Genomic DNA, 11725 nt, shown 5'->3' on the forward strand with positions numbered 1-11725 from the left:
TTACACCAAAACTCTTTAGAAGCAAATTTGTTAATCAGTTAAGCACAAAGTATGCTTACCAATAGACTCAAGATCCTTAGTTTTTTTTGCAATAAGAAGTCAAAAGCATAAACCTATGTCCAGTAATCAATGCTTTAGCACTTCATCCTTATTTGGAAAAGACTCAAATGTTCAATGAATTCAATTCCATTTATCATCCAAGCAAAACTTTAGTTTCAGGTTAACAAAGACTTTGAAAACTATGTTAACAATTACCCATGAAAATTTTGAGACAATTAACCATCATTTTAAGTCATCTTTTTGCTAACAAATTGCAACAGAGGTAACATGAACCTACTTGATGTTGAGCAAACTTTGGTAGAATAAAAGTTTCATATTTAATGCTGATAACTTTAAAGACAGATCTATCCTAATGAAACCAACAAATGTAACTTAAATGCTGAATTATGTTCCCCCTAGGCCCACCTAAAAGTCAACCAATTTGTTCCCCCTTGTCAATTTTTCACCTGAGACACTGGTGGGGAAATCTGGAGTAGGTGGTGTTAGGTCTCCAAGGGGCTGCTCTTCTTTGCTCCTTGATAGAGAGGGGGAGAAGAAGCCATGGTGCCGGAGGTGCCAAGAATGGCACAGGAACCATCTATACAGGCCTCATGCACCCAGGGTGGTGCCCAAACAAAAAGTGAGGGATGAGAAAACAGAAGAGGTAAAGTGCTGCCAGAAGGCAGAGAAAGGGTTCTCAGTTCTAGAACTTGTCAGGTCCAACAGACGAACTGACGACATGTTTTCCCCCCATAAGGAGGAATAGGCAGTGCATGTCTGGCCCTGAAACAAAGGGAGTTTCAGCAGCTGCTTGGGAATATTCCTTAAAATCCCCAGTTCGCTCCAATTATAGCCATTAACCCAGGAAATGAGGGAGAAGCCCCTACATCTATTAGGGGGAGAAGGAATACTGAAAGAGTGAGAGTCAGAGTCCCCTTCAGCTGGAATGCCCTGCTTCCTCCAGCAACCTTGGTCTATGCAGAGGAGGCCTATTTAGATAATTATCATTCAGTATCAGGAGGGGGTTTACTGGTCTAATTATGATCAAACATGCTCTGCAAGAGGTCCTTAAGTTGGGGTCCTGGAGTAGAGCATGAAGGCCTAGGTGATGTAGGAAAGATGTTAGGGGGATGCCTGGGTGGCTCAGTGGTTGAGTATCTGCCTTTGGCTCAGGGTGTGATCCAGGAGTCCCAGGATCAAGTCCCACATCCAGCTCCCTGCATGGACCCTGCTTCTCCTTTTGCCTATGTCTCTGCCTCTGTGTGTGTGTGTCTCTCTCATGAATAAATAAAATCTTAAAAAAAAAAAAAAAAGGAAAGGAAAAATGTTAGGGTTTGGCCAACAGCCAAGAAAGAATTCTTGAGATGTTTTGGTACAAAAAGGTCATTTTATCAAAGCATAGGTAAAGATGATTTTCCAACAATTGTATAACTCAACTAGCATCTTTACCAATTCTGTGTGGTGGAAGTGAGAGAATTGCTCCTTAAAAGCCAGCGTATACTCCATTCTATGGTGTTAACTATAGGCTTGTGGAGATAATGGATGATCCCACTTTCTTTATGATTGGATTGGATGATGCACTTGAGGATGCACTTATCTCTTGAGACAAGTCTTCTCCAACTTGCCAGTGATTCCTTGTAATTAGGATTCCGTTAAAACTGGGCCTCAAAGAGGGCTTCTTGATGGTATCATCCCTCAGTCATATTTATCCTAGAAGCCACTTCTATTAATGTACAATTGCAAACAAAGGCTTTAGCCAAGCATACAACAGTCCTCCTGGTAGGAGCCTCAAAGCTTACTATGGGACAGTCTCTGACTTCAATGACTTCACATCAGGTCCAGAATGTCTAGAGACCAAGGGCCTCCAATACATGATGGGAGGCCAATTTATTAAATACAAAGCTACGCTCATAGAGATGCCTGAAATATAATTAAAACCTGTCAGACTTTAAACCCAGCTACCTGACCATATTACTCTATAAAGCATACCCGTTCAGAGGTTATTGATCTTGTTTATTCTAGTCAACGAGATTTAAAAGAGTCCCCTATCAAAAATACAGGTAACAGTTGGTGTACTGATGATAATAGTGTCATAGAAAAGGGAATAAGAAAAGCTGGGGTGTGCTATAGAGCTCACTCATGCATTGAACTTACCAAAGCCTTAAAAATTATTATTTGTACTGACTCCAAATATGGTTTCCTAGTCCTACATGCCCATGGACCAATTTGGAAGAAAAGGGATTATTATAAAACTATAATTCGCCAATCAAATATAGGCCTGAAATCATTACTCTTCTTGAGGGTGTACACCTGCCTGAGGAGGTGGCTGTAACTCACCTCAAAGGACATCAAAGGATGTGACCTTAGAATCTAAAGGAAACAATTTGGCAGATTGTGCGGCCAAGCAGGCAGCACAAAATAAGCAAATATTAAGTCTTTTACCAGTCTTAACAATAAAGTCCATAAGACCAGTCTATTCAGACCAAGAAAGGCACAAGACTGGCTTGTTACTAATGAGGAAAAATCTTTATACCCAAAAATAACCAATGGAAGGTAATACAGGGTTTACAACAGGGGCTACTCATTTGGGTAAAAAGACCACAGAGGTGACAGAAAACTTTGCTTAGAGAAATTGTCCCTAGATTTGGACTCCCTTGGTTCCTGCAAAGTGACAGCAGACTTTATTACACAAATTCAAAAGATGGTCCTCTAAAACTGAATAGCCCTTGATATCTTGACTGCAGTTAAAGGAGACCCAGAACTAGATGACTGTCTCCTAACAGGACCCAGTGGCTACGTGGCTCCAACTTGAATCCATGGCTTCCCCAAAGCTGGATAGGCCACTGTACTCTGGGTTTTGCCTGGATGCACAAATGCGTTATTAAAACCATTACCAACCCAGGCAACCTTCCAAATTCAACAACGGTGGACACGTTCTGTGTCTCGTTGGTATGGCCACCTAGCATCCACCTTTGTTCCCTCTTTGGGAACTGGACATTGTTGTTTGGCACATGGAAGCTCTTAATAAGGACATGGTCAAAGCCCTACGTGAGACTACAAAACAGAATGGCATTAGATGTTTTAACTGCTACACAAGGTGGAACTTGAGCTTACATAAAAACAGAATGCTGTATGTATGTTCCAGATAATCACAAAATAGTTCTGGGTTTCTGTCAAGAATACTCAAATTGGCGCTTTAAACGGTCTTTTTCTTTCCTTTAATGATTGGTTAAACTCCTAGACTGGAAGAGGATTTTTGTCAACTATCAAAGGACTCTTATTTGGTCTTCTTTTCCTTTTTGTTAGACTAATCATGTTTTGCTGTTTTCTCTCACGTGTCTTCACTTGGTGCTGAGACTCCTTCACTGCCATAACTACTTCAAGCTGACAGGCAATCCTTTCCACTCAGGAAGATCCACACATGCAGTCTCCCTTGGATTCAGCTTCCTCTGCTTTCATAACTCCTATATGTATATAAGCCCCAGCTGACCATTGTTGACCCATAGGTAGGGACATCTCTATAGCCCTATTCCACAGGAAGAAGTTACAGAATATGAGACCTTCCATCCTCAGCAGCCTTAAAGACTTAGGGTCAAAACTGTTCAGGGGAAAAAAAAAAAACTGTTTAGGGGAGAATGATGTGGGAAACAAAGGAAGAATAAAAGTCATTACATTTCCTTACTATCTGCAGCCCATTGATAAGTCCTTGAAACAGGCAGAGTAGCCTTCCTCTAGGGACTCAGCTGCCTCAGTGTAATACTTTCCTAAGGGTAACAGGTAATCTTAGCTTAACTCCCCAGATCCTGTAAGTCTACTTTAACATATAAAAATTATTTTGGAAACTTCCTTAATCTGTACCCCATAAGATACATATTGGCAATTACTCTCCAAGCATACAGCCCACTGATATGTATGTATTTGAAGGGTCTCATAACTAAGGTTTTATTAGATGGTAATAAGTGACCTTTCCTAACAATAGCTAGCCCCCTTAGGGTCCTGGAAACCTTGCTTCCAAAATTCCTTAGACACTTACGCTATCCCTGGCCCCCACCCAACTTGAAGGTCTATAATGGGCCATTCCTCATGATTCTGGTGTAGCTCTTTCTGCCCTTGGGTCCTGTACCCATGCTTTAATAAAGTGACCTTTTGCATCAAAACGTCTCAAGAATTCTTTCTTGGCTGTTGGCTTCAAACTCTAATGTCTTTCCTACATCATTAGGTATGAGCAATGAAGGTACCCGAGGTCCATTTGCCCTATTGCCTACAACAGAGATTTAACTGACAGACCCCACTAAGGCCATGCAGTGTTACAGGAGCTCAGTCTAAATTTTGCAACCCAAATTGTTTCCAGTGGGTTAAAAGGCATCCCAAGGGAGAGTTCTTGGGGACTGAAGAAGCCTACTGAGGCAATGCTCCTGGAAAAGTAGAGAAGGTTCATTACCAAATCCCCCTGACTCCTGGGTGGTGTCCCATGCAGGGTATATCAGGTTCCATGTGTCAAAAGCGATCAGAAGCATTGCTCAAAGGAGGAATCAGTATTGATCACCATCCTGCTTTACCACGAAGGCATTCCTGCAGTAAAAAGGTCCTGTTAGAGGGAGGCCAACATCCCTCCCCGTCCCCATCGCATCCTAGGCTACAGACGGGTGCCTGGTGAATGAACTGAAATACTGTGCCCTGCCTTCCTATGCCCTGAAGCCCGCTTTATCACTCACTGTGAGGGGCACACCTTATTTCCTATGCCCTGAAGGTTGTGTTATTTCCCTGTCATTTTATTTTTTATTTTATTTTTTAAAATATTTTGTTTATTTATTCGTGAGAGACACACAGAGAGCAGGAGAGACACAAGGCAGAGGGAAAAGCAGGCTCCATACAGGGAGCCCGATGCAGGACTTGATCCCAGGACCCCGGGGATCACGACTTGAGCTGAAGGCAGACGCTCAACCACTGAGCCACCCAGGTGTCCCTCCCTGTCATGGAAAATGCTAGAAGTTTTACAAGGGGAAATTACCCAATTTTGTAGCTTAAGTAGTTAGTAGAGGACATCGATGGAAAACGGCAAGGGTAGAAATCCACCACTATCTAAGCGACATTCCAACCCATTCAGTCCTTATAGCCAACTTCCCTAGGAAATGGTCCCCGGTTAGGTTTTAATTACATTGAGTACTGGTTTCGGCCAGCTCCCAGTGGAGGTCCTGCAGCCAGAAGCGAGTAGACCAGGGATGTGAAAGGGATCACATTAGATCAATCAGGAGGAAGCCTCACGTGGGAATCTTAAGATTGGCAGCAGTGCTGGTGACTTAGGTGGCTGTCTTGTGCCCAAGACAGACAACTTTGTATAAGGACAGGACTAAAGAGAGGGCATCAAGTTTCTGGGTCTTATTATCATTTTGGCCAGAGTACTAACTTCCAGCCAAAAGACAGACTTTCTCCTCCTCATAGAGTAGCCATGGACTAGAGGGTTGGAGCCTGAACAATCGATCAGAAAATGTTCCAATACGACCACACCCCTTGAAAAGTCCCTGCAATGAGAGTAAAGGAAGAGGAGAGAAAGTACTCACCAAGTTTACACCAAAGCTCACAGTCCAGATGAAAAGACTCAAAACCCCATGTTCGGTGTCATATGATGTTTTGGAATGTAGGTGAGGTTTGGTGAGGGGTGAGGTCCAGAGCTGATGACCAAGGAAGAATTCTTGAGATGTCTTTGGTGTGAAATGTGATTTTATTAAAGCAGGGGGACAGGACCTGTGGGCAGGAAGAGCTGCTGCCCTGGAGTTGGGGTTCTGAGGGGTGACTGATTATACACTTGGGAGTTGGAGGAAGTGAGGAAAAGGGAGGTTTCAAAAGGATTTTCATATGTTAAAGAAGACTCAGAGGATTCTAGAGGCTTTGCCAATGTCAAGGTTGTTTCTCCCTCTAACAAGGCACTAACATTAGGACAGGAGCTTCCTGGAGGAATGTCACACAAATTCCATCCAGTAGTTGGGGGTGGGGTATCAGTTTGTGCTTTGTCTTCAGCTTGCCTTCTGCTCCCTCATCACCTTCATCTTTCAAGATAAGACTCTACTGGAAAGCCTCGCCTCCTTAAGAGTATGGATTTTATCTTATCCATGAGTGCATTCTTAGCATGTAGCATAAAACAAATACTTCAATATACTTATGTGACTAGTAATCAAAGTGTGGGCTTTGGAATCCAGCAGATCTGAATTTGAATGCCTCTTCAGGTACTTATTGTCACCCTGTGAAGTTGATCTTTTGTGCCTCAGTTTTCTCATCAGGAAAGTGAGAGAGGGGGAGTAATGTTTACACCTGTCTCATAGAGTTTCTGTTAAGTGCTAACTTACAAAATGCAGTAAGAACATTCAAGTTCTTGCATTGCAAGCAATCAATAATGCTAGCCACTATATCCACTTCTTTGGGATTATTTCCCTGAAGAGTTTTCACATGCCTTAATGCCCTCTCCTTCCTGCCAATGCTTATTTCCATACCAATTTGCCAGACATTTACATTATAGAATAAGAATCCATAATGTTGGCTTTCTTTTTTTCCAGGATTGATCATGTCTAGTGGCCAAATATGGAAGGAACAAAGAAGGTTCACCCTGGCAACACTAAAGAACTTTGGTCTAGGAAGGAAGAGCATAGAGGAACGCATTCAGGAGGAAGCCCATCATCTCATCCAGGCGATAGAGGAGGAGAATGGTGAGTTGTCTCCTAGGACAGGTGCAGGAGATTGTGACTCATTCGTTCACTGAAAAGATACTTATTAAGTCCCTAAGTACCTACTTGGTGCCCAGCACTGTGCCAAGCACTGAAAGTATTACAGTGAACAACTAACCATGACGCTGCTGCCTTCATGGAGCTCTAGGATTAAGCACAAGAAGACTGGTATTAAAACATTACTGATTTTAAACCCTGGTCATCAGACTTCCCAGGTATTAATCGAGTACTTGCTGTATGTCAGACCCTGTGTAGGGGGCTGTGACCGGAGCCTCATAGGCAATTCTATATTCAGTATTTCATGTCATGTAGAGCAGACTCTCAGTGGAACATAGAACAAACCAATCTGAAGGATCCATCTCTTCCTCCACCCCCAGGACAGCCTTTCAACCCTCACTTCAAGATCAACAATGCAGTTTCCAATATCATTTGCTCTATCACCTTTGGAAAGCGCTTTGAGTACCAGGATGAACAGTTTCAGGAATTGCTGAGGTTGCTGGATGAGGTCACATGTCTGGAGACATCAATGAGATGCCAGGTAAGAGGTTCTCTTTCCATATCTTGGGTAAGAATATTGGAGTTGATGTCAGACACAGGTGGGTCCTTACTTTTTTGTTTAAGCTAAAATACCACCTTTTACAATGGAATTGGCAGCCTGGGTGGCTCAGAGGTTTAGCCTGCCTTCGGCCCAGGGTGTAATCCTGGAGACCCGGGATCAAGTCCCACATGGGGCTCCCTGCATGGAGTCTGCTTCTCCCTCTGCCTGTGTCTCTGCCTCTCTGTGTGTCTCTCATGAATAAATGAATAAAACTGAGAAAAATACAGTGGACTTTAACTCAAGCTTATTTGAAGTCAATCTGTTGACTTTAGTGTTTTTTGATAATATTATTGGATATTTGCTACCCCTAAAGAACATTTCTAACATTCATGTAAAGTATAAAACTTTACATGATATGTAGATATATATTTATGCATCCATGTTGTTTTATTTATAAGTATGATATTGCCATTGCTTTTGAGTCTCGCCCCTCTGTGTCCCTCCCTAACTCAGCCACTCTGCCACCCTAAAGTACTCTTCACCGGCCTGTTCTTCTGTCAGCAGATTGCAGATTCATCTGTTAGCTGCTCTTTTCTTTTTAAAATTCTGAATAGTATTTCATTGTATGAATATGCCACTGTTTGTTGCTCAGTTCTCTATTGATGAATATTTGGGTTGTTTCCAGTTTGAGGATGTTATGAATAGCTGCCATGAACATTCTTGTACAGTTGTTCATGTGGACTGCCCACTCATTTCTCTTGAATTTATACCTGGACATAAAAGATGCCTAAAGCTTTCAAAAGCAGTTATGCTACTTACATGCCCATCAACACTTGATATTGTCAATTTCATAGGGTATAGACCTTTGGGGTTCAAAGTTCACTCTTTCTTTGGTGGACCCTGTGCTCCATTTTGTCCGTCTAGGTCTATGAGTCTGTCAGAAACTCTGCTCAGCTTCTTGGTCTCGATGGACAAATATACAACTTTATCTCAGTTAAATTTTACAAAAACCCTTTAAAAATGAAGCATCATGGGGTGTATATGGAAGTGGATAAGCAAATCCAGATAGTGTTCCACTGGCTCTGTGCTAGGTGCTGTATGGATGTCATGTCATACAGTCACCAGAATTACCTCAGGGCCTATTCTCAGCTAGTTAAACAAAGGAGCAACAAATTGTATCATCATCATCATTATTACCAAAATATTATACCTAGAAAACAGCCGTGCTGATAGACCTGTATCTGTCTCATTTTAAGCCTAGGTAACTTTCCATTATGTCATGCTTCTTTCTACCAGATATTATTAGAGAAAATATCTTTTAAATACTTTATTTCAGTAAAATATGTCTTACTTACATGGATATTACATCAGAGTGGGGCAGACACAACACATTTATTTGTGATAATTACCATGAAAGAAAATAAAGTAGGGTAAGGGAATCGAGAGAGGGTGGCAGTGGTGCTTATAGGCTCATCAGGTTAAGACCTTTCCAAGGTTTCATTTGAGTAGCACCTTAATGAAATGAGGGGCTGGGGTTCTATAGATTTCAGAGGAAGAGTATTCTAGGTGGAAGGAATAGCAAATGCAAAGGCCCAAACAAGAACATGTTTGATGTCATCAGAGAGGCCAATGGTGCTGCACTGGAGTGAATAAGAGAGAGTAAGATGGCAGGGAGCGATAGCAAAGGAGGTGACAGGTGTGTGTAGGGGCTGGTACATGCAGAGCTTATATGCCAGGGGAATGAGGTAGAGCTTTGTCTGAGAATCATGGAAAGTCATTGGAGGATTGAGATCCAAGGGGTGAAATGATCTGATTAAACTATTGAGTGATGCCTCTGGTGGCTCTGTGGAAAACAAACTGGGAGTGGGTTAAGGATGGCATCAATGAAGTGGATGGAGGTTATCACAGCACCCAGGTAAGAAACGGGATTTGTAGTAGGGACAACGTGGCTAGGGTGGTGAGATGTGGTCTGAAACTGGATACATTTTGGATGGAATGCTGAAATGCTTTGCTAGCAGGTGAGAAGAGGGTGAGAGAGAAGAGTCAAGACAACCCAAGTTTTAAGAGCAAGTAAATGAGAGAAATGGAAAAAGAATATCAATGGTTTTGTCTTAGAAAGTGAAACACGGGCACCAGATTGTCTCTGAGTGTTTGGTTTTTCTCAATTAGCTCTACAATATCTTTCCATGGATTATTAAATTTCTCCCTGGACCCCATCAAAAACTCTTTAACGACTGGGAGAAACTGAAATTGTTCATTGCTCATATGACTGAAAACCACAGGAGAGACTGGAATCCTGCTGAACCAAGAGATTTTATTGACGCTTACCTCAAGGAAATGGAAAAGGTGAGGAAACCAAAGTTTTTTTTCTTGTTTGTTCTTAAAGAGCAAATGCGGGTATACTAGTTTCTTATTGTAACCTGCTGTAGTAAGTTACCACAAACCTGGGGGCTCCAAACAACACAGATTTATTCTCTTACAGTTCTGGAGGTTAGAAATTTGAAATTAGTGTCACTGGGCTGAAATCAAGGTATTGGCAGGGCTGGTTCCTTCTGAAGGCTCTAGGACAGAATCTGTTTCCTTGACTTTTCCAGCTTTTAGAGGCTACCTTGGCTTATGGCCCCTTTTTTCCATCTTCAAATCCAGTATGTAAGTCTTCTCTGCTACCATCCTTACATCTTCTCTTTACAACCCTCCCCTCCTTCTGACCCTGCTTATAAAGACACTTGTAATTACTTTGAATAATCCAGAAAAATCTCCCCACATCAAGATTTTTAACAATCATATTTACAAAGTCCCTTTTGCCATATAAGGTAACATCCACAGGTTTCGGAAATAAGGATATGGCAATCTCTGTGGGTCATTACTTAGTTTACCACGGGGGAGTCAATATAGAGGCAGTATTTCATAGTGTGTGGGAGCAGCATTAACTCAGGATTGACAAGGCAAGTAGAAATAAAGGTAGGGGTTGAATGGTGTTTGGCTTGAGGCCTTGGGGATGCCCAAATACTGCCTGTTCATCTTCTGTTCTCTGCCCTCTACCCATATTTTGAAGGAGCTTTATACAAAAGGAAAACAAACAATTGAGCTTTAAAGGACTCTTTCACTTTTAGCTGGATCTGTGCCCAGTTGCCTGTTTCTTCCCTCAGCCCCCAGCGCAAAACCAGAATAGCTGAATTGGATGCCAGAGTTCAGTCTCAGAGCCTGAGTGGGACTTTTCCCTTCCTCCCTGATCTTCCTTTCATCCACTTTCCAACATTATAGGAAAAAAGCATGGAAAAGCCAAATTGGATGTATATAGCCTTTAACACAGTAACTGCTGTGGTCAATATACATCCAAGCGTCAGTGTCATAATCTCTAAGTCATCAGATTAGTTGTGCCTCCTCTTGCAGTTGACAGAATGGTAGATTTCTATCGATCCTCTCTTTTATCTCACCTTATTGGATAGCATTAGTAGAAGCATTGACCTCTCCACAGAGGAGGAGACTTCACTTGCTAAATGTTGTGCAGGTATGCGGCCACACATTGAGAGGATTGTTGACAAATTGAAACTTCCAGCGGAAGGTAATAAAGCTTGATGGAGTGCCACGAGGAATGGTTGATGGAATCAGAGTGGTTTCACCTCAAAAGGAAGAGATAACAGGGAGATATGAGAATTGTTTTATATAAGAGGAATTGTTTATTCTTCCTGGTATCAGTACAAATGTGTTGAGTATTTGTTATATGCTCTTCACATCTCATGTAATTCATAATGCTGTCTTAAAGGGTGTGTGTATCTCATTTCGATTTCCTGAAATGGGAAACTGCAGTGCGGAGAGATTAAGTAACTTGCCCTAGGTCATGCAATGTCGCTAATATTGGAGTCCAGGCCTGTTTTTCTACTAAACCGCTCCTCTTCCCATTCACTAATAAATTCTCCCATAAATAGGCATAAAATAAAAGAGTTGTCTTGATTTTCATCCACCAAAGCTAACAAAAGCTTTTAGCACTTGGGGCAGGAGGATGCTAGTGATTTTGTTGTAATAAGCCTCTAGCTCTTGAGATGGCCAAAGGGAAAGATATTTTCCCTAGGGAGCTTCTCTCCCTAGGGAAAAGAGAAGGTGGACCTTCTCTCCCTAGGCTGAAGCCCCTGTGTTTTGTAACAACCAAGAACCATCTGAATAAACCAATAAACATTGTACTTTCTAGAATAGGGGCAATGCTACTTCAAGTTTCCATGAAGAAAACCTCATCTACAGCACCCTAGACCTCTTCTTTGCTGGAACTGAGACAACATCTACAACCCTGCGCTGGGGTCTGCTTTACTTGGCCCTCAACCCAGAAATCCAAGGTGAGCATGTGAGTGTGCCTGAGCCAGATGGAGTGGTGCCTCCTGGAGGGTACTGCCCCCCATGTTGAGGCCAGAAGATAGCATGGTAAAATGAAAAG

General features: G+C 42.2%; 1 protein-coding gene and 1 long non-coding RNA gene across 5 annotated transcripts in view; one reads left to right on the forward strand and one right to left on the reverse strand.

Moving 5' to 3' along the window:
• Positions 1-11725, forward strand: part of LOC112647122 (cytochrome P450 2J2) — a 42194-nt gene that overhangs the window by 18440 nt on the left and 12029 nt on the right. The window contains exons 3-6 of the mRNA XM_025427838.3: positions 6591-6740; positions 7136-7296; positions 9466-9642; positions 11486-11627. Of these exons, the coding sequence (XP_025283623.1) occupies positions 6591-6740; positions 7136-7296; positions 9466-9642; positions 11486-11627 (630 nt within the window). The remainder of the gene's footprint in view (positions 1-6590; positions 6741-7135; positions 7297-9465; positions 9643-11485; positions 11628-11725) is intronic.
• The window catches only part of LOC125755132 (uncharacterized), a 34587-nt gene that overhangs the window by 9400 nt on the left and 13462 nt on the right, over positions 1-11725 (reverse strand). For 2 of the 4 annotated variants that reach the window (XR_007410825.1, XR_007410827.1), the window contains exon 3: positions 10734-10919. This is a non-coding gene — a long non-coding RNA (uncharacterized LOC125755132). Of the gene's footprint in view, positions 1-9608; positions 10920-11725 lie in introns of those variants that run through there. The other 2 variants (XR_007410824.1, XR_007410826.1) reach the window with 1 other exon arrangement.

This window comes from Canis lupus, chromosome 5 (assembly GCF_003254725.2).
Source record: "Canis lupus dingo isolate Sandy chromosome 5, ASM325472v2, whole genome shotgun sequence".
NCBI classification, from domain to species: domain Eukaryota; kingdom Metazoa; phylum Chordata; class Mammalia; order Carnivora; family Canidae; genus Canis; species Canis lupus.